This window comes from Lynx canadensis, chromosome F1, assembly GCF_007474595.2.
Source record: "Lynx canadensis isolate LIC74 chromosome F1, mLynCan4.pri.v2, whole genome shotgun sequence".
NCBI lineage: Eukaryota > Metazoa > Chordata > Mammalia > Carnivora > Felidae > Lynx > Lynx canadensis.
This window is the reverse complement of record NC_044319.2, coordinates 33,041,706-33,069,203: the sequence shown is the minus strand read 5'-3', so window position 1 is coordinate 33,069,203 and position 27,498 is coordinate 33,041,706. Positions and strand designations below refer to the sequence as shown.

The 27,498-nt window shown below is 47.0% G+C and overlaps 2 protein-coding genes across 3 annotated transcripts; one reads left to right on the top strand and one right to left on the bottom strand.

Moving 5' to 3' along the window:
* The first annotated feature begins 1,159 nt into the window (after positions 1–1,159).
* TRAF3IP3 (TRAF3 interacting protein 3) lies at positions 1,160–25,076 on the top strand. 2 transcript variants are annotated; one of them, XM_030303055.1, is made up of 16 exons: positions 1,160–1,397; positions 5,012–5,418; positions 7,303–7,447; positions 7,589–7,652; positions 7,905–7,929; positions 8,575–8,604; positions 8,698–8,793; positions 15,238–15,309; positions 17,702–17,842; positions 17,994–18,131; positions 19,819–19,954; positions 20,530–20,592; positions 22,044–22,103; positions 23,181–23,317; positions 24,070–24,183; positions 24,834–25,076. In XM_030303055.1, exons 2-16 carry the CDS (start codon positions 5,071–5,073, stop codon positions 24,924–24,926), a joined length of 1,662 nt encoding a protein of 553 aa, XP_030158915.1. In that variant the 5' UTR covers positions 1,160–1,397; positions 5,012–5,070; the 3' UTR covers positions 24,927–25,076. The 2 variants fall into 2 exon arrangements, with proteins under 2 accessions (XP_030158915.1, XP_030158916.1); XM_030303056.1 differs by lacking the exons at positions 17,702–17,842; positions 17,994–18,131.
* CF1H1orf74 (chromosome F1 C1orf74 homolog) lies at positions 22,246–27,389 on the bottom strand. Its single transcript, XM_030303070.1, has 2 exons — positions 27,161–27,389; positions 22,246–26,459 (listed from the first exon to the last, which is right to left on the bottom strand). Exon 2 carries the CDS (start codon positions 26,380–26,382, stop codon positions 25,573–25,575), a length of 810 nt encoding a protein of 269 aa, XP_030158930.1. The 5' UTR covers positions 26,383–26,459; positions 27,161–27,389; the 3' UTR covers positions 22,246–25,572.
* Between the last annotated feature and the right edge of the window lie 109 nt (positions 27,390–27,498).

Sequence of the window (27,498 nt, the reverse complement as noted above, 5' to 3'; positions counted from 1 at the left end):
GAGAGGAGAGAGAGAATCCCAAGCAGGTTCCCTGCTGTCAGCACAGAGCCGCACACAGGGCTCAATCTCTCAACCATGAGATCGTGACCTGAGATGAAATCAAGAGTCAGACACTTCACCAACCAAGCCACCAGGCACCCCTGTAATAGTTCTTTTTAATGCACACAGATCAGTTCTTTTTAGTTTTTGCCCAAATTTCCTAGTTGATTGGAAACTTTTATTTTTTATTTATTTATTTTTGAGAAACAGAGTGAGACAAAGCATAAGCGGAGGAGAGGCAGAGAGAGAAGGAGACACAGAATCCGAAGCAGGCTCCAGGCTCTGAGCAAGCGGTCAGCACAGAGCCCGATGCCGGGCTTGAACCCATGAACTGTGAGATCATGACCTGAGCCGAAGTCGGACGCTCAACCAACTGAGCCAGCCAGGCACCCCTGGTTGGAACTTTTTATGAGATTCTGTCTGCTATTTGTCGTGCCGCTCCCCAGCCCACACATCCCTCACCTTTTTACATCCTCATTGCTTCAGAAAGGAGCAGATTCAGAGCTGGCTTCATTCCTGAATTCTGAAAAAGACACCAAATACTTCAGAAGAGCAGAAACTTTTTTTTTTTAAGTTTTTTATTTATTTATTTTGAGAGAGAGAGCATAAGCAGGGGAGGGGCAGAGAGAGAGGGAGACAGAATCCAAGCAGGCTCCACGCTGTCAACACAGAGCCCGACACAGGGCTCGAACCCATGAACTGTGAGATCGTGACCTGAGTCGAAACCAAGAGTCAGATGCTTAACAAACTGAGCCACCCAGGTGCCCCCAGAAAAGCAGAAACCCTTTACAACTCTCTAGGATTGGGAAGAGGTAACCAGAGGAAAGAGAAAATCCTTACACGGAGAGCTACCTGATACACATGCAAACCTATCCTGGGAACATCTAGGCCAAAAAGGCATCTTCCCCCTCATCGAAACTGCAAGGTTTGCATGTGACCCAGAGTCCCATCCTTGTCTACTTCTAGAAAGGGATCTTGATTTGAAACCAACTGAGAGCTCACACTGACCCACTAGCAAGAAAAAGGGTGGCAGGGGTGCCCAAAGATGGGAGGAGCTCCTGTGCCCAGCCCCAGAGGCCTCAAGGGCTCAGGGGCCCACTCAGATTGTGCCAGAGAGCAAGAGAGAGGAACTGGGGTGAGCAAGCGTTGTGGCTTTGTCTGTTTCCTGTTTCAGCAAGGCTGCTGTGCAGAAAGAAAGACAGTACGAAGAAGGAAAATGCTAAGGGGGCCCAGGGCCATGGACTGACAGCTTGCACTTGACCCAGCTGCTGCCTTGCCCCATCTGAGACCACAGCCAAGATCTGCCCAGCAGCTGGAATGCTTTCCTGAGCTGCTTGGTTTGGAGCCTGGAACCCAAGGTAACTGAGAAGGAGGATGCTTTTGTGTCCAGGTTGGGGACCTCCAACTCTGGGGTGGGGAAGAAGGTGATCTGTCGTTGAAGCTTCCCTCGGCTGAAGGGGGAGACGCAGAAGCAGATGGATTAGTTGAAGAGTGTTGGGGGGGTTGGGTAAGCAAGAAAGCATCCTGCACTGGCTCCCGAGGGCACAAGCCACACTACAAGGGTACGGCTTTTGTCGCTCCTCTGCTCCATCCATTAGATTAGATTAGGAGTGAGTCAAATGACTTAGGGTCCAGGCTGCCCAGTGATGGGCATGAATTAAATGAACTTTTACAGTTCCCTTCAAAGCAGGAGTCCCCCCCAGACAACAAGCTGCCATTAGAGCACGTAGGTGCAGGCCCTTGCCTTCTCACCTCGCATTAGGATCTCTGCACTAGGGCGGTCAGACCCGGGCAGGAAGCCATTCATTGCACACACAAGCAGGAAGTAGGAGCAGAGACTTGGAAAGGCAGCAACAAACCCCTGTCAGGTGAGGGCACCACCCTGACCTCTCCCTGAGGCAGGATGCCCTCAGCCATACCACCTCCTCCCCAAGCTCCAATGGGACTTGTCATACTGCCAAGGGACATCCCACAGATGCCAGAAAGCCTGGGCAGTGGCCCAGTGACCTTTCTTTGAACCACACAGGGACCAGTTCCCTTTTCTTCTACAGCCTATCCCTGTCAGTCAGCCGTCCCACATGGCTTCTTGTGTTTAAGCAAATCAGAATAGTCAAAGCATCCCAGAAAGCTGGATATGATTCCATTCAGCTGTGTGCACCTAATCCTCCCGGGTGTAAGGGCCTGGGGGTCTAGGAGCCATTTCTACTGCAACTCCCTGCTGGAGTAACGGATCCCAGCGTCTGCCCCTCAGGAAGCAGAGTGAGGCAGCCGTATTTTTAAGCGAAGTGGCCCACTGGTGTGGACAGCCTGGCAGAGTCCGGGGGAAGACCTTACCTCAGGCTCCATCTCCTCCCCCGCAGCCCTTTCCTCCTCATGGCAGGAAGGTGGGAGGATTCTCCATAACCACAGGCTTTGCCTCCTCTACAAAGCCTGTGGATTACAGGGAGGGGACCTAGCGGCCCACGTTTTAATGGCGGGATGCAGGCACGCTGGACACCGATTCTTTACCCCGCCTCTTCTTTGCCTTTCTGCTGGGCCTAATTGCGATGGCACTTGTGTCCAGACCACAGAGAAGCCCTTTTGCCTTGTAGCCCACACGCAGAGGTCAGAGGAACCAGAGCAGTAAATATGATTTCAACCCGAGGCCAGCATCCCCTCCATGTGGTAAACAGCACTCCTTCAAAGAGAAGAGGGTGGGAGACGGAAGGATGAGGCATTCTCTTGGTCCTGCAGTGCTAGTCTAGCCGGAGGCGTTGGTCTTACAGCACTGAGTCTTTAATAGCTAAGATCGGCAAGAAAGGGGTAATAATCATCCCACTTTAGTATTGTAAAAAGCTAACATTTATTGTGCGTTATGTGCCAGATGCTTGATGTGCATTTTCTCTTTAATTCTTATCACTTTACAAGGGAGGCTGTGGCCCCGTTTTATAAATGAAAAGACTAAGACTTAGAGATGTGTAATAGTTTGTCCAAAAGCACAGGGGTAGTGGGTGACAGAGCCAGGATATGAATCCACACGGCCTGAGTCCAGAGCCAGGGTTCTCTGCCTCCCCCATCAAAGGCAGAATACCTTCCTACACCACAGGCATAGATTCTGGACATGGAGTTCACCTGTACATAATCCATTCAGTCATGTATAACTTAAAATGAGTGAGCCTTTTGGATACTGTTCTAAGGTTTTAGATAACAGAGGAAGCAGGTGGGAAGTCAGGGAACACCTATAGAGTAGGAACGAGAAGAAAAGCCTAAAGAGAAAAGCCACCCAGGGGTGGGACGAGAGAACAAGCACTGACAGCCTCACAGTCCTGCCTAGGGTCTGCAACTGCCCACAGCCGGAGGATGCCCCTCCAAGCCTGGAGAGTCAGGCATTTGACAGCATGCCAGGTTTGACCTTGTAAGACCACTCTCCTGGAGTGAGACCGCCCCACCCATGAATGACCCCAGGGAACAAGTGGTATGATCCTGGAGAGAGCAAGGATCCTGCAGAGAATTCTGGACTGAGCCAGATGGGCAGGAAAGTTCCAATAAAAGGACAGAGAGTCTGCTACCTGTTGAGTCTGTTTGGCCTATAAATAAAATCAAGGGGCCAGAGCTGGTAACTGCCTGCTGGTCGATGAAGCTGAGATGCCCTCTCTGACCTCTCCAGGAACTGGGTTCTCAGGTTGTGGGTAGTGAAGTTGCAGGACACAGAGGAGAAGCTGCAGAAGGAGTCCCTCTTCCTTCATCAACCACTGGGCTGACTCCAGCGATCAGTGGAGGCGGGGCGCAGAATTTCCAGCTCTCAGGACCAGCTCAGCCAAGTCCAGTCCCAACTCAGCCAAGTTACCAGAGAGGATTCTAGGAAAATAAACTAATTTGCAGAAGGTAGGTGAGGGAGGGTAGGAAAGAGAGAAAAGGGCACAGAGAAGGAAGAAGGAGTTAGAGTTGGGGGTTCTGTGAATAGCAGGTAGGACCATGTAAAGGGGCAACAAGTGTGGCTTCTTCACCAAGCCTGGTTCCCTGCGGACTTGTTGACACTATTTGCCTTTGTTTCATTTTTGTTTGTAATGCCTCATTAAGGTGTAATTTGTGTAGTTGCTAGTTTTGATGGCACAATCTCTGTTTGGGCCAAGGAGAGCTGACCTGGCGGCATACTTAGCCCTAACAGAGAGGAGATTCTAAAACATGGAACCTTCAGCTTGGAGGGCTATTGAGCTGGAAGCTCTGAAATGGGTTTCAGTCAACACTGGACAGAGGGCAGGTACTCAGCTGATACTGGTTTGAGTTGATCTGCTCCTGAGGGTCAGAGCCCAGTCCTGGGCCAGAAGTGGATGTCAGTGGACCAATGTCAGTACTTCATGACTGGAGAAATTAGGGTGAGATTTCCCTCCTCAACCAGGCCCAGGACCAGGCTCAGAAGCCAGTCATTAAGGGCCAAAAAGATAGCAGTGGGTGCTGGTCACAGGACTGGCCACACCTTGGGGGGGGGGGTCTGGTTATCCCTCCAGGCCTTGAGAAGAGTCACTCATCTATTTAGCAACAACTTGGGCCAAGAGAACAGTAAAAATTATTTTCTTTTAGATTGAAGAACAAGGAGCCAATTTACCTGGTTCTCTAGAAGTCTCTGGAAAATGAACACATCCCTAGCTGCTATCCAAAAGGCTATACACACATGACAATTTTATCAATTATTCCTGACTTAGAGGCAGGGTGAGAACAAGGAAGGTCAAGGAAGAAGTGGAAGCCAGAGAGATCTTTCCACTTTGCAGAGGGAGAAACATAGGCCAGAGGGAAGCAGTATGGAAAGCTCCATAATTAGTATGGAGACTGAACCCGGGAGTCCTGATTCCCAGTTCGACACCATCACCTCCTCAGTTTTCAACCTACATGCATGGGATGGTGTGCTATTTCTGCCCCCTGGTCCTGGGAGATAGTCATTTTTTCTGCCCATCTCCTGACCCCTCCCCTTCTCCTCCCTCTTGGCATTTGGCAGACCCAGGCAGCTATTCCAGGAACTGGAAGCCAAGCACAACAGGTGCTCAGGAGGTCATCATGATCAGCCTGGACCCCAGGCCTTCCCCTGGCTTGGCCCGGTGGGCCGAGAGCTATGAGGCCAAGTGTGAGCGCCGGCAAGAGACCCGTGAAAGCCGCCGTTGCCGCCCCAATGTGACCACTTGCCGCCAGGTGGGGAAGGCGCTGAGGACCCAGCAGAGAGAGCAGCTCCAGAGAGCACGACAACAGGAGTTCTTCAGGAGGAGGAACCTGCAGGTGGAGGAGAAAGGCAAGACACAGAGCCCCAGGGCCAAGGAGCACGGTCCCTCGAGGAGGCCAGGCCAGCCAACTGACCTCAAGGAGCCCTTGTCTTGGGCCAGCAGGATCTCCTCCTCCCCCCAGCAGCAGGTGGGTCATGTCAAGGGACACACTGCTCTGGATGGTGGCAGGCACGTGGGTGGGCTCAAGGTCACTAAAAAGCGATTGAAATTAAGTTCCTTCTTCCCTAATCATATAGCAGTCCCCCTTAGCCACTTACTCATTCGGAGACTTTTATTGTTTGGGTCTTTGTTTGCTTAGGTATTTTTTTGTTTTGCATTTGCCTTTTAGGGAAGAAAAAATAATTTAGAAAGTAAGTCCATTGCTAATTCCTAGTTATCAGTTCAAATTTAGGCAATCTATACATATCTTTTACAGCATTCATTCATCCAGCATTCCACAAATATATACTGTATATGCTTACTGTATGCCAGGGACACAGGCCCATCTTCTTGATGCCCCCTCTCAGAAACACACACACACACACACACACACACACACACACACACACACCCCTTCTGTTGCACCCACCTACATTTTCTCTTTCACTTGGACCATTCCATTTGTACTAAATTCACTCAGTAAAGGTCTTGCGTGGTCCAGTAAGCTTTCTCTGGCTTCTCCAGGCCACCTCTGCTCTCTGCGGTCCTTATGAGGTTATAAATCCTCTAAGATTGTGTAATAATACTTAGAGCACCCATCATTCTGGCCTGGGAAGGAGCAGTGCTGGCAAAAATCAGGGTGTGCTGAGATGATCTCAGCCAGCAAACCATCTGTGTCTTCCTGTCCATGTTCTGAGCATGTTGACAACAGGGATGGGTCCATCGTATTCCCTGGAAGTGCCTGGCCTGGTTCCGTACCCAGAGTAGAAGTTCATTCAGGGCTTCTTAACCAGTGGATCTGTTAGCCACAATAGAAGGTGCTGTTCACAAAAATGATCCTTGAGCCCAATTGTAAAATAAAACCAACTGTGTACTTTCTAAGGCAAGAGGTTTCTGAAAGCTTTTTGTTTAAAAAAAAATTTTTTTAAGGAGAAAAAGAACGAAAACACATTTAACTAAAAAACTTTACCTATGCCTATCGGTTGTTTAAGGTTTTACTGAGATTGAGTCAGTCTGCATGGTTGGATACTATAGGCATTTCTTAGCCTTTTAGTGTTCTGTTACAATCCTAGAATTTTTGAGTTTGCATAAAGAAAATACAAAAAGAGCAGACTAGAGGGGCATCTGGGTAGCTTAGTCAGTTAAGCGTCCGACTTCAGCTCAGGTCATGGTCTCATGGTTCATGAGATCAAGCCCCGCATCAGGCTCCACACTGACGGTGCAGAGCCTGCTTGGGATTCTCTCTCTCTCCCTCTCTCTCTGCCCCTCCCCCGCTCATGCTTTCTCTCTCTCTCAAAAATAAATAAATATACTTCAAAAGAAAAAAAAGAGCAGACTAGATTGTGATGGCTACTACCACACTCTTCCCCATACCTCCCTGCTCTAACGTCTCTTCACACAAAACCTCAGTGGTATTCCGGCTACTACTGAGAGGAAGGAAGCCACCTCTCCAATATGGAAAGGGCCTGGGAGATCATCCACATTACACACACTCATACACAAACAGGAGACCAAGACCTAGTAGAAAAGGCAGGATCTAACCCAGACCCCCTCACTCTAAGACCAGTCCTCTTTCCACATCACCATACTGGCAGTGTAAATGGCTAAAACCAAACAAGGTAGATCAGGGATTCTAGAGAAAGTAAGTAGAGACAAGCCCAGCTCCCCATTTGCCTGGTCTGTGGAGAACCATACCCACCAACCAGGACAAGAGAGGGCAGGAGCAAGGACAACTTTGTAGTTTTGAAGGTTGGAATGGGCTACTTTGGCTTTCTGGATCTGAACTTGATCACTGGTTCATCTTTCTGCAATCTGCTGGAGAATCACGCTGTAAGAAGTTCTAGGCTTTCAGCATCCCCTACTTGCTTTCCAGGTGTCAGGAACCAGCTCTGACGCCTTTCCAACCCAGCGTCACCCTTCCTCAAGCACCCAGAGGGATCTGGCTCACCTCTCCTCCCAGGCTGGGGGCCTTTCACCACAGGACTCTCCCATCAAGAAGCCACCCACACACCACCGTGGTAAGAGCTGAGCCTCCCTCCCTCACTGGAGCCTGCAGAAAACCTTGCCACAGCAGGCTCAGCTTGCTGGCAGTGGAGAGGCCTCTCCCTTCCCACTTCCTCCTCCATGGGTTCTGAATCACCTTATCCTCCATTGCTCAGGCACTCAGACAAAGGCAGAAGAAGCCCAGCCAACAATTAAGAATGATGCCAGTCAGCAAACCAAGTGAGTACTTCCATGTGACCCCAGCTGCCTTACATCCCATCCATTCCACTCTGATAAGCTCTGCTTGAACCCTCACCCAGTGTGTGGAGAAGGAGCATGATGAACTTCCATGCCCACCTTAACTGAGAGAAAGACCTTCCCTACCCTACTGGCTCTTCAGAAGAGATCAGAGAAGGAATCGACCCACTGCCTCCTGATGTGCTTTTTTTTCTTTGATCCACTGTCATTTTATTCTATTTCTTCTCTTCCCAGTTATGGAGTTGCAGTTCTAGATAAGGTAAGAAAATCCTCACTTTGAAGGGGTTGACTCAGATGATATCTCAGCTCTTCCAAGTTCTGACATTCTGGAATTCTATGGTAAATACAGCTGGGATGGAGGGACACCTTCTTCCTGGATAAGCAAAGGGACAGGGGCCTGGAGGGACTCTGAGCCAAGGAAGAAATTTACTTGACACGAACCAGTCCTGGCTCTGGTTCCATGTTCCAGGATTTCAGGGAACCTAGAGTCTTCCTTCTTTTTTTTTTTTTTTTTTAATTTTTTTTAAAGCTTATTTGTTTATTTTGAGAGAGAGGGAGAGCACAATCAGGAAAGGGTCAGAGAAAGAGAATCCCAAGCAGGCTCCATGCTATCAGGACAGAGCTCAATGAGAGCACAATCCCATGAACCGAGAGATCATGACCTGAGCCAAGATCAAGAGTTGGACACTTAACCGACTGAGCCACCCAGACACCCCTCTTTCTTTTTTTAAGTTTATTTATTTTGAGAGAGAGAGAGAGAGAGAAAAAGCATGAGTGGGGGAGGGGCAGAGAGAGAGGGAGAGAGAGAGAACCCCAAGCAGGCGCCACACTGTCAGTGTAGAGTCTGAGGTGGGGCTCAGGCACCCCTAGAGTCTTCTTGAATACCCTTTTTCTTTCTGTCTAGGAAATCATCCAGCTTTCTGAGTACCTCAAAGTAAGTAACATGTGAACTCTCTCTTCAGTTCCTCCACCCATCTACTCCTTCTTCCTCCAGGTTAATCTTACCTTCTTGCATTTTTCCCCCCAGGAGGCCCTCCAAAGGGAACTGGTTCTAAAACAGAAAATGGTGATTCTCCAAGACCTACTGTCCACGCTGATAAGGGCCTCTGACAGCTCTTGGAAGGTAAGGGAATGAAATCTTTGTTTGAACAAAAAAACTCATGGGCTTCTATGGGTGCCCATCTCATTCTTCTTTCCACATCACCCCAGCAAGACAAGGGGTTTTCTCACTACTGAAGAGGCAAGGTGGGGGGGTTGGGGGGGTTGCTGAGGCCTAAAGGGCAAAGATGTTACATACATGGGAGAGCTCAGCTAAATCCACGGTCATTAGCTGGGGTGATGCTGCTCCATACCCAGGGAAGACCCAGAACCAAAATTGGAAAGAATTCCCATTTTTTTTTTATTTTTTATTTAAAAAAAATTTTTTTTTCAACGTTTTTTATTTATTTTTGGGACAGAGAGACACAGAGCATGAACGGGGGAGGGGCAGAGAGAGAGGGAGACACAGAATCGGAAGCAGGCTCCAGGCTCCGAGCCATCAGCCCAGCGCCTGACGCGGGGCTCGAACCCACGGACCGCGAGATCGTGACCTGGCTGAAGTCGGACGCTTAACCGACTGCGCCACCCAGGCGCCCCAAGAATTCCCATTTTTTAATATGTTGGAATAAAAGGAGGAAGATCCCAATACAGTTGCTATTACTAACTGTGGTAAATGTCAACTATTTTTTTTTTTTTTTAATTTTTTTTTTTCTTTCAACGTTTATTTTTTTTGGGACCGAGAGAGACAGAGCATGAACGGGGGAGGGGCAGAGAGAGAGGGAGACACAGAATCGGAAACAGGCTCCAGCCTCTGAGCCATCAGCCCAGAGCCCGACGCGGGGCTCGAACCCACGGACCGCGAGATCGTGACCTGGCTGAAGTCGGACGTTTAACCGACTGCGCCACCCAGGCGCCCCAAGGTCAACTATTTTTATATGGGATTCACACCAATATTAATGCCAAGCTATCATGCACCCACGATTCAGCTTAGACATCAATGTCAAAGTGAGATAGGACCTTAGATATCACATAGTCTAAGTTTTCTCATTTTACCAATGAGGAAACTGAGTGTCAGAGAGGTCAAGTGACTTGCCCAAAGTCACATCGCTAGTTACAGGCAGAACTGAAACTAAAATTCAGACCTCCTTATTTTAGTCCATTTGTTCAACAAATATTCATAGACCGTGTTTTCTGTACTGAGCACTGGAAATAAAAGATTAATTAGTCAGGGTTCCTGCTTTTAGAGAGCTTGTGGTTTTGTCAGGGAGACAGATGCCTAAACAATGCAGAGATATCAGAAATAAATGTTTTTCAGGATATAATAGCACACAAGAAGGAAGGAATGAATCCAGAGAATAGGAGAACCAGGGAATATTTATAGTTACATAAGTATTTCCCAGACAAATGTGGAAGTGGGAACTATATTCTGGGATGGAAATACAGCACAGGAAAGACCCAGAGGCACGATATGGGTCTCAATCTCAAGATTGCTTTATACTCTTTAAAAAGTTTATTGAAAACCTCAAAGAACTGTTTCTATTTACCATATTGAGATTTACTATATTAGAAATGAAAATAGGAATCTCAAAATATGTATAAATTTTAAAATAAAAATAGTAAACCCATTGCATGTGAATCTAAATTACATATTTTTTATGAAAGATAAGTACATTTTTTGAAAAAATAGTAAGAGAAATAGCATTGTTTTATACTTTTGCAAATCTTTTTAAAGTCTGAACAGAAGACAGCTAGATTCACATATTTTCTTCTGCATTCCATCTGTTGCAATACATTGTTTTCATTGAAGCGTAGAAAAGGAAAATCCAGCCTCATACAGATATGTAGCTGGAAAAGGGAAGCCCTCGTAGAACCAGTGAAAAGGTCTTAGGGATTCCCAGGGGTCCTCAGACACCACATGGAAACCCTCTAGACTATATTATGTTCAGGGAGCTATGCCACTGGGGCATAAGGCACCAAGTACAAAGAGAATGTACACACTCACAAGCCTCCGTGGACATCTAACCCTACAGCATAGATGGTTTGCTATTTAGACAGAAAGATGGGATGGGACAGTGTACAACAAAACTGAGAAGTTTACAGTGATGTAAAAGAAGCTTTCTAAGCTCGGTCCTCCTTCCTCATATATCATTGTACCAGGATTTAAGTGTCTGTGTTTTGGGGCTCTTGGTGGTTAAGGAAGGTCGTTTGCATCAGCAGAGCAGAAGCCTGAGACAGACAGCTGTGCATGCCAGGTGGTTTCCGGTGCTGAACTAATTTGAGATCATCTCATTTATTCAACAGACATTTGATTAAGTTTCAACTATGTGCTGAGCCCTGTGCTCCAGGGACAAAAAGTAGGGTTCTTGCTCTTGAGGAGCTCGCGTCTCAGCCAGGAGAGAGAGATGGGTAGTAAACAACACGAATCCAGTGTGGAAAGGCCATAACAGGGGTTTCTACAAAGTGACACGGAGGAAGGAGAAGGAGGCAATTTTTCTGCCTGAGGTGGAACAGGGTAGGATCCAAAGGAAAGGGACCATTTTAGCTGAGCCTGGAAGGATGCATAGTCTACCAGCTGCAGACGTAGGAATGATGATGGGGAAGAAAAAGCAGAAAGGAAAGGGGATTTAAGGCAAAGCAATCGGAATGATTATAAGGCCTCTGTGTAACAAGCAATTGGGTGCAGCTGAGTTTGGCTGAAATGAAGGGATCATGTCAGAGGAGTTCCGAAGACTCTGGAATTATGAAGCTTAAACTTTTTCCACTGATGGGGTATGTCAAACGTAAATAACACAGAGACTCCTTCCTAAAGGAAAAGCATATGTGTCACAGGTCCGTGAGAACACATGCTACCCATGTGAGAAACGCTGCTCCAGGCGGTCAGCAGGTAGCACTGGGAGGGCGCTGCATCTGGGTTGAAAGTCCTACACTTAGCAAGATTCCGCCCATCTTCACAAGCAGCTCAGTCAGGGGCTGTGGAGTTGTGCTCTCTTCGGCAGCACACAGGCTGAAATAGTTGCGGAACTGAGCTGAGAATGAATGATCCGATCTGTGCTTTGAAATGGTCTCTGACACCAGTGAGGACCTGGGCTCCAGGTGGGTGTGGAAGCGGCGAAATCTCTGGTGACGTCCTAGGCACTAAGGTGCAGTCAGAGCCTGAGTCATTGGAGCTCAGTGAGGACAGGACACACTTCTCAGGGCACCTCTGTGGGCAGTTTCACTCCACGCTGGGCAGGGCAGGCGAGCAGAAGCTCCTTTGGTTGTGGTTTTCTCCCTCCCTTCTTCCCACCCCTCTGCATACCCACGCTTCTTTTCTCCCTCCTCCCCACCGGCACCCCAGCTTCCTGTTTTTGACAAAAATAGTCAGATTTGTCAGTTAAGGGCTCTTGCTTCCCTCAAAACAAAATCATCCAGCCCTCTACCCCTGCCATGGAGACCTCAGCCTGGATGAAAGAGCAGCCCCAGACTGTGGTATTTGGGAAAACCAACTGGAAGAATGTGACCCAAACGGGGATTTTGACATTCAACCCAGTTCAGACCTTTTATTTTTTCCATTTGGCCTCCATGATTTGACTCTCCCAGTTTCACATGCAGGGCAGCCCACGGCAAACCCTGCGAGAACCCCAAGAAGGAGCTCCCTCCATTGCCTCTACCTCCAAACTAAGTCTGGGCCTACTGGATGTGGTGGGGCCTGGGGCACTGCTGATACTCCTGAGCTAGGTCCAACCTTCAGAGGGGAGATGGTTCGGGCAGTCGAGAAAGCAGGCTCTCAGTATTGGGCAATACCAAAACAAGAGTGGGGCACAGTTGGGTTCTAAGTTCTGCAAAGTGGAAACGAGATCTTGAGATGACAGCACAGCGGGGGATTGGCTGCAAGCCCTAAGCAACCTCTGCTAGAGCACAGATGAGCTGTGGGTTGGCGCTTTTGCGGTGTGGCGGTAGTGTTTCTGGAGAACAGATCAGAGGCCGGGGAAAGCCAAGCAGAAGCAGGAGCTGAAGCCCTCGGACCAGCACCAGGTGTGTACGGCCTCCACCTTGCTCCCTTTTCCAATTGGGGGTCCTGTGCTCTCTGAGCCCTGGGCTCCTGGCAGGGGGGGCGACTGCCAAAAAAGGTCCACAGTAGTCCCGTAAAGGGTGCTTCTTCCCACATACTGTACCACTGGGTTTCAGTCAGGGTAGCTGGGGCTCAGACCAGGAAACTACATGCCCCATTTGCAACAACTTGGCTACAACTTTCTTCCCTGCCTCAGGGAGTCTGGGAAGGTGGAGCTGTGGACAAGAGATTTTTTTCAATCCCCAGACTTGGGTGGCCCTTCATCCCCACTGAAGGGGCTATCCTGAATTGTCTCTTATTGAATTGTGAATGGAAAAGTAATCTGGGATACGGCTAAAATACAAAAACAGTTGGAAGAGGCAAAACATTGAATTAAAACCACAGTAAGGAAGGAGAGAGGAGCTACCCAAAAATGGGAGTATATGGGGGGAAATGTAAGGATGTAATGTTTTGGGCTTGTTCGTTTTCTTCCCAAACTACAGCAAGATAAACCTTAAACTCGGTGGGCTTGATTACATTCTGCCGTGGCAAGAGTTTAGGCAGGAAAATGCAGAGATCTGAACCAGGAAATGGGGGTGCAGAAGGAGTTGATTTCAGGACCTGTGGACTGACAATGAACAGGACACTCAGGGGAATGCAGCCCTTTTACCAGTTACTCCAAAGCCCAGACCAATGGAAGTCTTTGTCCATCTCTTTTATCTGTCCCAAAGCCCTGTGGTTTCTGTAGATGCCAAATCCTAGACTCTCAGGTCTCACACGAGACATTATGAAAAACATTAATAGCAGGAGACACTTTGAAAATTATTTTTGGCAAAGCCTTTTGCTTTTGCAAGGCCCAGCTGAGTAATACAGGAAGCAGAAAGGGTGGGGCGCCCCCTGGCTCCCAGGGTCAGAAGAATCAGCCAAACAAGATCAAAACAGGAGCTGTGAGATACCACTTCCTGCGCCCTCCCCAGGTGCCCTGAAACTCAGAAGCGGACAGACCTCAAAACAGAGTCCCCTCCTCTGCACCCAGGCCATTACAGACGGGAAATGTTATGAGGGTTCCAAACACCCAAGCCACCTGAGAAGGGCCATGGCATCTCAGGCCAGAAGAGAAATGTAATTTCTAGACCTCCCAAGTGTCCAGCAAAGCCTACTGGGAAAAAAAGCCAGAAAAAGGATATGAAAACTGGTTATGGCTAGAGACCCACACCCTCCTGTCTCCCGATCCTCTCACAAACTTAGGTCAGACTCAGGCCTGGAAGAACAAAACCCCGCCGTGATAAAAAGAGACAACTACAGGTGGGGGAAAGAACAAAGCAGCAAGGAGGTTGTTAGCTACTCAGCTAAAATACTGAAAAATTGAGAAACAGATAAGGCTCTTCCTGCCTGCCTTTCCCCACTCCCATCCTTGAGATTAGCATCCCTCTTGGAATGTCCAAAATGTCATGCAACTGACCCTACTTATGTGTGACTTTCTGGGAAGCCCTTTAATCACCACCACCACCCCCCACATACACATACCCTGCCTCACTTGATCTCTCTCCTCCATGTCCTGCTTTCTTAAAGAATTTCTCATCTTGAGTCCAGTGTGTGTGTGTGGTGTGTTGTGTGTGTGTGTGTGTGTGTGTGTTAGGGGAAGGAGGAGGCAAGGAGGGGCATTAGTTTGTTAGGGGTGCTATAACAAAATACCACAGTCTGTATGGCTTAACTAAAAGAAATTTATTTTCTCACAATTCTGGAAGCTGGAAGTCTAAAATCAAGGTATTGACAGGGTTGGTTTCTCCTGAGGCCTCTCTCCTTGGCTTGCAGATGACGGTCTTCTCCTGTATCTTCTTCACATAGTGCTCTGTTCTCTTCTTATGAGGATACCAGTCATAGTGGATTAGGGCCCACCCTAACAACCTCATTTTAAATTCATTATCTCTTTAAAGATCCTATCTCCAAATACAGTCACATTCTGAGGCGCTGGGAGTTAGGATGTTAATGTATAAATCTGGGGGTGGGGAGAGCAAAGGGGGACACAATTCAGCCCATGATGGAGGTAAGGAAGGGAATGTGGAGACCCTTTTGGTCTTACTGGCCTATACTTTAGAAGTAAAGATCCTGTACACAACTGAGGGGGTGAGGAATACAGAAGTGCCTAGACAGACAGGAGAGAGAGGTAATGAGGAAAGAAAAGAAGAGCTTAGAAGATTTCCTTCAAGTGAACTATTATCATACCTTGAGCCATTGGATAGAGGACCTCAAGATACAGAGAAGACTTGGGGCCAGTCCGATTCCTCCTTCTCCTATTCCAGAGACAGAAGAAAAGATCCTCTTCTACCTAAACATCCTTTGACATCCTTCCTCCTCCCTACCTCCTGAAAGAGTTCAGTTCCACAAACATTGCTTGAGCACAGACCATGTTCTAGGCAGTAAGCTGGGAAAACAGAAGAAAACTCTTTGCATGCTATGTTTTGGCCCAGACTAATTAAGTCATCCCATTTGCTCCAGGGCCAGCTTAATGAAGACAAATTGAAGTGCAAACTGAGATCTTTAGAAAACCAGCTGTACACCTGTACCCAGGTAAGCATTCTGGAGGACACTTCCAGCCCAGGAATCTAGAATTAAAGGAGAATGCTTGAACCTCAATCCTATGCTCTAGAAAGGACACCCAACAAAGATGAATGTACCCATTCCTACTCACCCAGTTCTGGCTTTGCCATTTTCATTTTGGTCCCCAATCCACCCTCTTCTCCCTTTTTCCTAGTGTCCTTCCCTTTGTACCCTGAGAAGGAACCCCCAAATCAAGTACTTTGCCAGCTCCAGGGAAACCTTAGGAATACCTGGAACTGTAAGGAGAGGTAAAGATTCACACCATCCAGAAAGACCTTCACAGGTCCCAATCTTTGAACAGAAGTGTTGGATATTATAATAAAGCCTTACAAAACGGTTTCCATTCCACGGGCAACTTTTGTCTAGTAGCAATCCCTGGGAGAAAGTAAAAGGCTATGACTCTTGGCTTTTCTATGGCATTGTTACCCATCTTCACTAAACTCTGCATTGACCTGATCTGGGATTACAAGAGATAGAAATGACAAGTGGTGAGGGGTCAGATAAGAGAATGAGGTGAAGCATGTGGAGTTGGGGAGAATACGATGGACGGTTGGGGTCTTGTGGGGGAACAGAGTTTATAACCAGGTTTGCTGACCCACAACTTTTATTTTTTCAGTATGGCCTGTTTTGTCAGACTCTTATGAACTAAATAATGTCAACCCAGCTCATAAAATACCAACATATAATCCAGAATGCCAGTCTCTTGGTTTTCAGCAGGGGTGAGGGGTGGGGGAGCGGGTAAAGCTGGCCAGCATGGTTAAGTCCACTAACTGGGACATACCCATGTATGACTTCAGCCAGTGGCTCCTGGATCTGGCTTCTAATGGAAATTCCAAGAACATAAGACCCACTCACATTTAAATCCAAATTTTCAGATGGTCCCAAAACTAAATGGAAATGACTTCGTATGGATCCCTAAATTTGCATGATCTGGACTGCTGTTTACACAGTGGGGTAACCCAGAATTGACAGTAAAAGCTTCCTGCCTTCCCCAGAATCACAGGGCAAAAAGATGAAAGGGATGGGGAGGGCAAGACCCTAAGTGAATTTGTAAAGTTGCTCTTTTCTTAAATCCTGAAGCCAATTTTTTTTTTAATGAAAATGTATTAATTTAAAAACATTGAGAGTGCTGGGGATTGTTCAGATCTCTGAAACTACAAACATTTGAAAAGGGGGGGTGGGGCGCCTGGGTGGCTCAGTAGGTTAAGCATCCCACTTCAGCTCAGGTCATGATCTCACGTTTCATGGGCTCGAGCTGTGCTAACAGCTCAGAGCCTGGAGCCTACTTCAAATTCTGAGTCTCCCTCTCTCTCTGCCCCACCCCCACTTGTGCTCTTGCTCTCTCTCTCTCTCTTTCTCTCTCTCAAAAATAATTTAAACACTTAAAATTATAATAATAAAGAAGCATTAAAAAAAAAAAAAGCTTGCTTTCTAACCTGAAGGTGTTTACAATCCCATGAGGGAGAAAAATGAATCAATAGTGTGGGAAGATAGAGACATACAAGGGATACTACGTGAACCCAAAGAAAAGCTACCTAACTCATAATGAGTTGGGGGATAGGGGTGATTGGTCAAGATTTATCAGACCTTACATGATTCTTGAACTGAACCTTGAGCATGAGTAGAGGTTAGCCAGGTGAAAAGGGTAGGTAAGGACCTCTAGGCATAAGCTATATGGACAAAGGCAGAGGCCCAAAAGCACAGTGGCTAGGGGATCTGCAAGCAATTCAGCTTGGGTAGAAGCAGCATAGAATCAAAGTCTGAGCTACATGTGGGAGCCATGCCAAGGAATTTGGACCTGATCCTTAGTCACTGAGAGATTTAAACAGGGAGTGACACGATCAGCTACAAGGTTGAAGATGGAGAAAATATTGCATTGACCCATAGAGTCGCAACTAAGGAGGTGACAGGAAGTACAGAGAAGAGACAGAGACAGATATGAGCTGTTAAAGAGTTTGATTTGACAAAGCTCAAGGAACAACTGATTACTGGGAGAAAGTGAGAGAAATCAGATCTCAGGCCTGGGAGACTGAGCAGGTGATGATGTTGGTCACTGAGATAAGAAACCCAGGAGAAAGGAGGTTGAGAAAGATGATTTTGCTTTGGAAATGTTGAATTTGAAACACCCCTGGAAGGCCGAGGGGATGCTCACCATGCCAGGACACTGTTTGTTATCCCTGCTTACCTCCCTCATCACCTGGGACCCTCTCCCTGCTCCCCTCCAGCCTGGAAGAAGGTCCATCAGATTACTGGTATCTCTGCTCTGGGGGCAAGGACCCAATTCTTTTCATTTCTCTATCCCATCTCAGGGTTCAGCACACAGAAGCTCAATATGTTTTGTTGAATTGCATCAAATTTACAGAAATACTCCCCTTGGGGAATGAAAAAGGTGTTATTGGAGATGGAAGACCAGAAAAACAGCTATGAGCAGAAAGCTAAGGAGTCGCTGCAGAAAGTGCTGGAGGAGAAAATGAGCGCAGAGCAGCAACTGCAGAGCGCGCAGGTGTGGGCGTGCTGTGTAATCTTGAGGCTGGGACCCCGGGGTCGGGGGGAAGGGGGGAGCCTCTGGGCAGCCTGGGAGACACCTGCAGAACTCACTGGAACCCCCAAGGCACCCTCCCCTTGCTCCTCTTGTCTGACCCCCCACCTGCCAGCGGTCCCTGGCTCTGGCTGAGCAGAAGTGTGAAGAGTGGAGGAGCCAGTACAAAGCTCTGAAGGAAGACTGGAAGAGCCTGGGGACCCAGCACAGAGAGCTGGAGAGCCAACTCCATGTGCTTCAGTCCAAACTGCAGGTAGCAGGCCCTGGGGTTGGGTCGTGGGGAGAAAAGGCAGGGTTTATGGGGGCAGTGACAGCAGTGAGGAGAGAAGCTGCTAGTGAGACAGGGGGTTCCAAAGGCAGCTGAGAGCATCTGGCTTTCAGTTCCTCACTCATTGGCCACTTTGGACTTGACTCACTGCTGGGGCCCTGAAATATAATTGTGAGCTCAGCAAGGATGTCTGCACTGCTGATGCAAATGAACCAAGTGTTCACTGAATGACACCAACCAAATGCAAAGGGCTGGACTGGAATATTCATCAGCCTACTGTCAGCCCACTCTCTGCACCCCACCCCAGCACAGCATCCAGTTCGGAACAAAGGTCACTAACTTACTTACAGGTTGAGTATTAACTAACATCCTGCCAATGTAATTTTTAAGCAATTACAGGAGACCCTTGGCATTCTCAAGGGTTCCATCATTTCCAGCCTGTGTTACCTTATAAACTTTTAACTAATCTCCTGAGCCTCAGCTTCCTCACCTCCAAAAGGAGGCTAATAATAGTAACTCCATTGCTTGTTGGGATTTTGGGAGGATCGAGTCAGGTAATCCATACAAAGCACTTAGTGCCATGCCTGGCATACCAGCCTCCGTAAATATTAGCGGTTTTTTTGTTTGTTTGTTGTTTTTAGATTTTACTTACTTGGTTTGAAAATTTGAAGACCCACATCAAAAATTTACCTTTATAGGGGTACCTGGGTGGTGCAGTCGGTTAAGCCGACTCTTGATCTCTGCCTAGGTCATGATCTCACAGTTTGTGAGTTCGAGCCCTGCATCAGGCTCTGCACTGATGGTGCAGAGCCTGCTTGGGATTCTGTCTCTTCCTCTCTCTGCCCCTCCCCTGCTTGTGCTCTCTCTCAAAATAAATAAATAAACTTAAAATAATTTTTTTATAATTTACCTTTATAATTTTACTGAAGCAGAAACCTGAGTAGCCAAACTAGTAAGACAGGTCACGTTAGTCTTACTGAAGGTGTGAACCCAGCTGGTCGGTGCACTACAGCCACATCTCCACATTTGTTGTTTCTTCCTCCTGTCACCTACAAGGCAACTCTGATGAAGACCTTTTTCTTTTTTAAAGGTTTTTTTTTTTTTTTTATGTTTACTTATTTTTGAGAGAGAGAGAGAGAGAGAGAGAGAGAGCGAGCACGAGCAGGGAAGGGGCAGAGAGAGAGGGAGATCTAGAGTCTGAAGCAGGCTCCAGGCTCCGCACTGTCAGCAGAGTCTGACACAGGGCTCAAACTCGTGAACCGTGAGATCATGACCAGAGCCAAAGTTGGACACTTAACCAACTGAGCCACCCAGGCTCCCCATGAAGGTCTTTTTCTTTTTAACCTTAATTCTTTGAGAAAAATGACCCTACCACAGAAAAAACAAGTTGACAGTGTTAGAATGAGAAGTAAAGACAATGTGAAGTCACCTAGAAAAGTGATGGGTGTTCTTCAATTTGGGTATTACTCAAATGAGTCCCTTTGAATAGTAAAGTCTAATGCATCATTTAAATGTGAGGAACATAGCAAGGGAAGAACTACAAATCCCAATTTTCCCATTTTCCTAATACTCCTATCTCTAAAATTCTAGTTTTCCTCTTCCATGGAATCTGTTCCCATCCTCCACCCCAGCACTGACCGGCTTCTGTGTCGGCCCCTCCTCCTCCTTACAGGGAGCAGACAGTAGAGACTTACAGATGAACCAGGCTCTGAGACTTCTGGAGAATGAGCACCAGGAACTGCAGGCCAAGATTGAACACCTGCAGGGGGACAGAGACCTGTACAGCTCGGATACGCAGCACCTACAAGGTACCCTTCTCCCCAGAGGCCTCTGGCTCAGTAAGCCCAAGTGAGCCCAAGAAAGGAAGCTGGGTAGAGAAGGCGGCTTCAATCTTTGGTTGGCTTTGTGATTTCATTTGACCCGGAGGGACAGGCAAGGCTGTTTTAATCATCCAAGACTGAAAATGAATCGCACTGCACTAGCGGATCTTGTAGTTATCAGCCTGCTTTTCCGGCCCATCCCCCGAGCCACGTTGCAGCACTCCTACTTCAGTCACACGTGCCAAGGCTGCATTTCTAATTCAAAAGGGAAAGGTCAGTTGAAACACAAGGCGCCGTGAAGGTTTCCCATCATAGCCTCTGTGTCAGCTGAGAGGACCAAATCGTGTGCAAATACAACTCTTAATTCAACCTGACGTTGTCGATGCTGATGAAGTCCAAGGCACTTGGGATCTGGTTTACCCGTCTCAGAACTAGGACAAGTAGAAGAAAGAGCAATTTCCACTTGACACACATCAGAGGCCTACTACTAGGTCCCATTCTCGGGTGTCAGGCTCATGAAGTCTTAGTTTCGTCTATTTCGGTTTGCATTATTTCATTTCCAGATCAACTGAAGAGGTCAGAGGAGGAGAAACTTGCCCTGGTGGCCAAAGTACAGCAGCTGCAGAGTAAGTTCCCTTTCCAGATCCTCAAGCAGCCCAGCTGGCTCTTTGGTGCTCCTGGGGCTCCTGCCGCACAAAGGGCTCTGGGGCCCGGTCTTGGACTTGTCCTTTACCTTTGTGCATTTTCAGACCTTCTTGGGAAGTGAGAGGTCATTTACATAGCTCTTCGCAAGTTAGTATTAGCCTGGTCTTTTCTTCTCTACTTTTCTCCTTCCATGCCAATGACAACCACCTGAATTTCCCCCAGAATTGCCATTTCCCTCAATTTTGATTTAAAAAAATGGGTTTTCTAAGCCAGTTATTTGACATATTGTAACTTATTATGTACATGAGTATGTCATATAGACTTCTGTCACTAGGAATGGTTCAGAAAATCAGCTCACACTACATATGCCTCAGTCCATTTCAAAACTACCTGTTGGGGCCAAAGAGGAAAAAGGACTTTTCAGAAGAAAAGTAGGCCATTGCTGAAAAGCTAGAGAACCTGATTCAGTTAATAGCTCTGCTGGCTGCCCACCGCCTTAACCTCTGCTACCCCAACAGAGATGTTTTGTGTAATTAGTATTAACAGAGAAAGGCAACCAGCAGTAGATGCCGAACGCCTACAGGGCAGGAGCGGAATGGACCAGGAATCACTTCAACACCATGCCTTTATTTATTCAGTACATATCTACTGAGTCCCTACTAAGCACCAGGCACTTTAGACATACACACTGAAGACACAGTGCTGAAGAGAACTGACACAGCTCCTTCCCTAATGAAGCTTACACTCTAAGCTCTATAATAAAGTATGGAGCTTCTACGAACAAGTAAGTATGTGTCAGGCAGCAATAACTGCTAGGGAGAAAAATAAAGCAGCTTAAAGGGAAAACAGTTGCTATTTCATACAAGGTCATCTGGGAAAGTCTTCTAAGGTAACATTTAAGCAGAGACTTAAAGGTAAAGACATTGAAGGAAGAGACATAAGGACAGTGTATTCACAACAAAATACCACACACTGTGTGACTTAAAAAACAGAAATTTATTTTGTTCTGGAGGCTAGAGGTCCAAGGTCAAGGTGTTGCCAGGGCTGGTTCCTTCTGAGGGCTTTGAGGATAGATCTGTTCCAGGCCACTTTCCCTGGCTTGTAGATGGCCTTCTTCACCCTATGTTTCTTCATATGTCTTCTATCTATGGATGTCTGTTGAAATGTCCCCTTCTTACAAGGACACCAGTCATAAGACATTAGGGCCCACTCTGATGTCCTAAAATTCTTGATTATCTCTGTAAAGAACCTGTCTCCAAATAAGGTCACATTCTGAGGTACTAGGAGTTAGGACTCTCCCCCTATGAATTTGGGGGAGCACAATTCAGCCAATAACAGATAGGAACATCTTGAATAATTAAGGTTTGTAGCAAAGTTCTGAAAACATTGTTTACAGTCAATATACAGACAAGTTCCTTGTGTCTTCCCACAGGTCTGCTTCAGAATCAATCCTTACAGCTTCAAGAACAGGAGAAACTCTTAACAAAGAAAGGTCAGCAAACTTACTTCCACAAAGTCTAAGATACTGGTCTTTCCTTGCCTGCCTAGAGGCAGAGGAATGGACTACATGACCTCTTGGAGTCCCATGCAGTTCTAGGAGTCTGTGAGGTCAGGGATCTAGCAGAGCTTTTTAAGGACTGATCATTGGCTTTGAGAACACTTTAACTAGTTAGCCTCCTATCCTGAGAGGTACATAAACTGTGAAAAGAATTTCTACTCTCTCTGAAAACATGTCTGTGTTGAACATTTCAATAAACTGATTTTGAACTCAGGATTTAATGTCAATTTTTACATTTGACTTTCCAAATCACATCCCAAGTCCACACCTCCACACCATGCTGCATGCAACAGTCACCTCACTCTTAGCCCTCAAGAGTCTGCTGCCTTAACTCCCTGAGAAGAATGCATCATGTATCTGAGGGTGGGGGGCAAAAGTTCCTCATGTATGCACTCCAAGTGGTCTTTTGTTTTCTCATCACAATCACCACGTAAAATATAAGGCAGAAAGTATTATACCCATATAGCACAAGCAAGAAAATGAAAACCTATGGTCATAAAAATTAAGGACGCAGCTAAGACAACAATCCAGAATTTCCGACTCCTAGTTCAGTGCCCTCTTCACCAACACTAAGACTTCTGCGTGGCTCAGAAACCACTTTTAACCACATGAAGGTGAATTCTATGATATGACAGCCATTCTCATTGACTTTGAAATAAGGACAGAAGGGGAAAGGGGTTAGTTCTATTGAAGCATCCAGCAAACCTACCAGAAGTACAACAAAAGAAATTGGACTAGTAAGTATTCTCTAGAAATATCTGCCATTAAACGGGACTGGGGATACAAAGAAAAGTAAGAGGCCAACCTTGCCCTCACGCGGCTCAAATTCCAGCTGTGTCAAGGCTGAGCAGGGTCCCAATGGGAGAAAGTCAGAAAATTCTACTCCATGCAGTCTAGTCAGGGACAGGACCTCTCTTGTTCTCTCCCCTCCCTCCAGACTTCTCTCAGTGATAGGGCCCTTCCTCAGAGGCATGGACCGCACTATCACTGAGAATCTGGCTGCTTTTTTAGGTCAGGCTTTGCCTGTGTGGAGTCCAAAGCCCTCCCATAAGGAAGTGGAACCTGAGGGTACAGGGAAGGAGAAAGAACGGGATTTCAGAGACCAGCTGCAAAAGAAGACTTTGCAGCTCCAGGCCAAGGAAAAGGAGGTGAGAACGTGACCTCAAGGTAGTGAGGGGCTCATACCACAATGGTAGGGAAAACTGCTGGGAGGCAGCCAGGGAGCAGAGATTTCAAAGTTTAAATTGTGATTGGATGCCAGCAGGTATTCACTTTGCTTTCAGGCTAACTTGTCCATCTTTTTCCTTCTTCATTTATACCAACCATTATGCAAGGTTTTATTAAATAGTTACCTTTTATAAAGTCAGCCTAAACTAAAACACACTTAATAAACATATTAACTCCTCAAACTTTGTCCTACATAGAGTTATCTTAAAACTTTATATAGTGTCTTTTAAGTAACAAACTCTTTCCATCTACATACTTAGAAATCTACATATTCCCAGAGTATTCACATGCAACTCAACTAGGTCCTGTTGAAGATGCTTCTTCACCAGTACTAAGATCATTCCCAGGTCTTTTGTGCTATAAGAACTTCATTTTTTGGTGTCCGCATTTACAAAGCACTTGCACATACACAATCACATGAAAGCACTAACATGTATAATATATAGTATTATCATATGCATTATAATCAATCATTTAAATGAACACGTTCCAGGCAAACTAAGTAAGGCAGCCAGAAGATAAACTGAAATCTCTGAGTAAAGGCTGGGAAGGGAGGATGGTGATAAAAATTCCAAATGAATGAAGGGGTAACTCACATAGGGCCCTCTCCCCGACCTGAGCTCTATCCCAGAAGGAACTGGTAGTGATGATGTTGGTGGTATTCTCCCCCCAGTGCAGAGAACTGCATCTGGAGTTAGACAACCTCAGCGACGAGTATCTCTCCTGCCTGCGTAAGCTGCAGCACTGTCGAGAAGAGCTGAACCAGAGCCCACGGCCGCTTCCCAGAGTAAGAGGGTCTATCCTCCCATATCGCCCTGGATGATGGTGGGACAGGTCCTCCTTTAGTCAAATCTTGCAGATCATTCATCAACCCGTGCCAACGTTGGGCCAGCCCATTCCATTCAGCTTGGTTTATATACTTGAGTATAACAACTGTCGGGAAACACTTGCTCATGCAACCAAGCCTAATTTTCATGGAACTCTTGAGCCTAAAGGAAGAGGCCTACTATTAGCTAAAGTATTAAATGGTGTTCTTTTAGCCTATTATGAGCTAGTGGCAAGAGTAAGGAGAGAAGAAAAAAAAAAAAAGAGTAAGGAGAGCAAAAGTACTATGGAATATGAATAGAGAATAATACAGTGTTGCTAAGTTATTTTCCATCCTTGATTACTCTAACCAGTATTTAAGTATCTGGCCCTTGCTGGGTATGGTTCCCTAGGCCAGTGATCCTGGGCTTAGGGACCAGTAACCAGCAGTAAAGTGGTCTTATCCCAAAGGAAGTGAGCAAGTGAGAGAAATAATGATATAAAAAGCTTTTTCTCCTCTACTGACCCAAGGTTTTCCACGGGGCTGGAATGGGAAGAAGGAAGATTATTTTGTCTGTATCTTCTCCAAACAACCCATGGCCTCTTTCTCTTTCTCCCCTTCCCTCCTCACAGAGGCAATGTGGCCAATGGCTCTCGATGCTGATGGTAATGATTGCTATAGCACTGGCAGTGTTCCTGGCCAACAAGGACAGCCTGATGATCTGAATCACTTCGGACAGCTGCCTGGGTGAAAATCTGAAGCAAGAAACTCAAAAAACTCAGAATGTTTACATACTTTAGAGTGTGGGTTTTCCCACAGAGATTTCTGACTTTATTATTTTTTTAACCTACTGTAAAATAAACTTCACCTAACAAGTTTCTGTTCCTCTGAACTCTTAGTTTACCCCTGAATGACAGACACATCACAACACAATCATAAGACATTAGAGAATCCTGGTCTACTCTCCTTAGTCCGATTCAGTTGGTGGTATATAAACATGCAGTAAAACTTACCTAGTCCTCTACTTTCTGGCAGACACTGCCCACTGGGGCAGGTATATTTACAACCACCACACAAGAACAGACTACTTGACTTCCACCGCCTGTCTCCACAATCTTTCTTCTATCCCCTATCCAGTGAAAAATGAACAGACATCTCAGTTAAGTCATGAGGACTCCCTACTATAGAAATGGCAACTATGTACAACCAACACCACTACCACCTGTTCCCATGCCCACTGAGATGAGGACAACTGTTCGCAGAATTTTTCCCTAATTTTCTCAAGATGCTCAGAATTGGTTATTGAGATGCCATCCCTAACCCGGAGCTGATCATCTACTGAGTATCTTCTACATGAGAGAAGAGCTGAAGTCAGAGAGCCACAGCTGGCAACGTGACTATCTCGGAGGAGATGCTCAAGTCAGCAAAGTCATTCTGCCTCCTACATCGAGTTCTAAGGTCCTTCTCCCAAGTGTTTATGATCTCCCTCAGGGCTGGGAACAAGCTCTCTGGGACACTAAAGGAATAGAGCAAGACTGGGGACTGACCAAGCAGCCATGAGATCCGGGCAGTGAAAACCCGTAGTGGGGTCAGGGCTAAGCAGTTGTCATCTCCCTGGTTCAGATGAAAGGTATATGGAACAGGATAGCCCAGGAGGATCCCAAACACAGTACAGAGATTCCAGTCTGAAGAACGAAGTCTGCTGCAGGAGACTTCCAGGGATAAGTCCCTCTGCAGCCCTTGCAAATGTGTGATGATCTCAACCATTATGGCCTTCAAATCCTGAAGTTGGTCCAGGGAGCAAATAGAAGGGTGAGGTTGGGAGCTGGAAACATCCACAAAGGCTATGGTACCAAGCAGTACCTGCTCCAAGCGCTGACATACATGCTCAGGACTGACAATCAGGCTGTTTTCTCCAATCTCAAGGATGTGAAGTCCCTGGGTCAGGAAGCCCAAGCCCTGCAACTCCTCCAGATAGCTCTGGAGCTCTGATGTCCCTGCACAACTGCAATCATAGAGCAGGGCTGGCTTCAGTCCCCGGGCCACGGCCAGCACCTCTCCAGCTAGGTGAAGGCAGACGGCTCGGGGTGGGCCCCGTCTCTTTCCCATGCCCAGGGTCTGCTGAGCAGCTGCCACCAGCATCTGAGGACTTGGTGTTGACATGGGATCTGGAAGCAACATCAAGCATGGCCTCCTTACCTAGCCACAGTTCCCTGCCCCGGACCGCATCTGTAAGCTCCAATCACTTGAGGAAGGGCCTAAAAACAAAGCAGTAGCAGGGACTGTTAACACCAGCCAGTGACACATCAGGAAACCTGCCAACAGCCTTCCCCTAAATTTTACAGCATCTTCCAAAGATCTTTTTGTCCCTCCCTCTGCTTTGAAATGCTAATACAGACCAGACAAGATAAGATCATCAATCGTAACTCATTTCTAAGGCTGCCTTAGTCTCCCTTAGTCCCAAATTTCATGTGTCTTTCAGGCGTCATGGCTAGATTTATATTCTCTCTGATTTCTTCTAAATTTTACCTGTTGTAAACTACTTTCTTGGATTCAAACCTTAAGGAGTTTGGGGCAGAGAAGTGGCAGGGCTGTCTTTGGCAACATTCCGGGCATTTCATCTAAAATTGCCCTTCTGAGGTAAAATTCTAGGTTCCAAAATTCTAGGTTTCCATTGCCAGCTTCCTCTGATCTTCCCGCCAATAACTAGGAACAGCGGTTTGATTAAATACACACAAGAATGTGGACTTACAACCACTGCACCCTGAGACGTAAAAGTAAATAAATAAAACCTGTTAGAACTGCAGGAGGGCTGTGTTTTACTTTTGTGGTCCCCGCCTTTCCCTTCTGGCCGATGTCGACGGACCCTCGGAAGATGGGCTAACTCCAATCCCCCCACCCTGTCCCGAGCACACTATAGTGATTTGTTAAATGAGGCAGGTCTCTTTCACACACGTACGTTCTGCTTCCACTTCCGCTGCAGGTTCGCAGGCTCAGAAATGCCTTCCAGTTTCGTGCGGGCTGCCGGGGACACGGCGAGGACCGTGGGCTCCGCCGCAATACTGGAAAACCCCTTCAACGCTCTGGGTTCCGAGTCGGCGAAACGGGCCTACCGCGCTTGCCCAACACAAGCCCTCCCACCGCTTTCCGTGACGTCATCCATTCTCCTCGCGCCCCTCGCGTTAGAACCTCTGGCAAGTCTGTGCCGGAAGTTTGGGCTCCCGAGGCCAGGCCCTTTCCGGCCGGACAGAAGCCGGCCCGCCCCTCTGAGTAGGAACGGGGAGGGGCGGAAGTGCA

Bases quoted from the DNA above. Each gene is read 5' to 3' on its own strand.
- TRAF3IP3 (XM_030303055.1), top strand. From the start codon at position 5,071: ATGATCAGCCTGGACCCCAGGCCTTCCCCTGGCTTGGCCCGGTGGGCC. The intron at 7,930-8,574 runs GTAAGAAAATCC...CTTTCTGTCTAG, and splicing joins GAGTTGCAGTTCTAGATAAG to GAAATCATCCAGCTTTCTGA. The intron at 18,132-19,818 runs GTAGCAGGCCCT...TCCTCCTTACAG, and splicing joins TGCTTCAGTCCAAACTGCAG to GGAGCAGACAGTAGAGACTT.
- CF1H1orf74 (XM_030303070.1), bottom strand. From the start codon at position 26,382: ATGTTGCTTCCAGATCCCATGTCAACACCAAGTCCTCAGATGCTGGTG.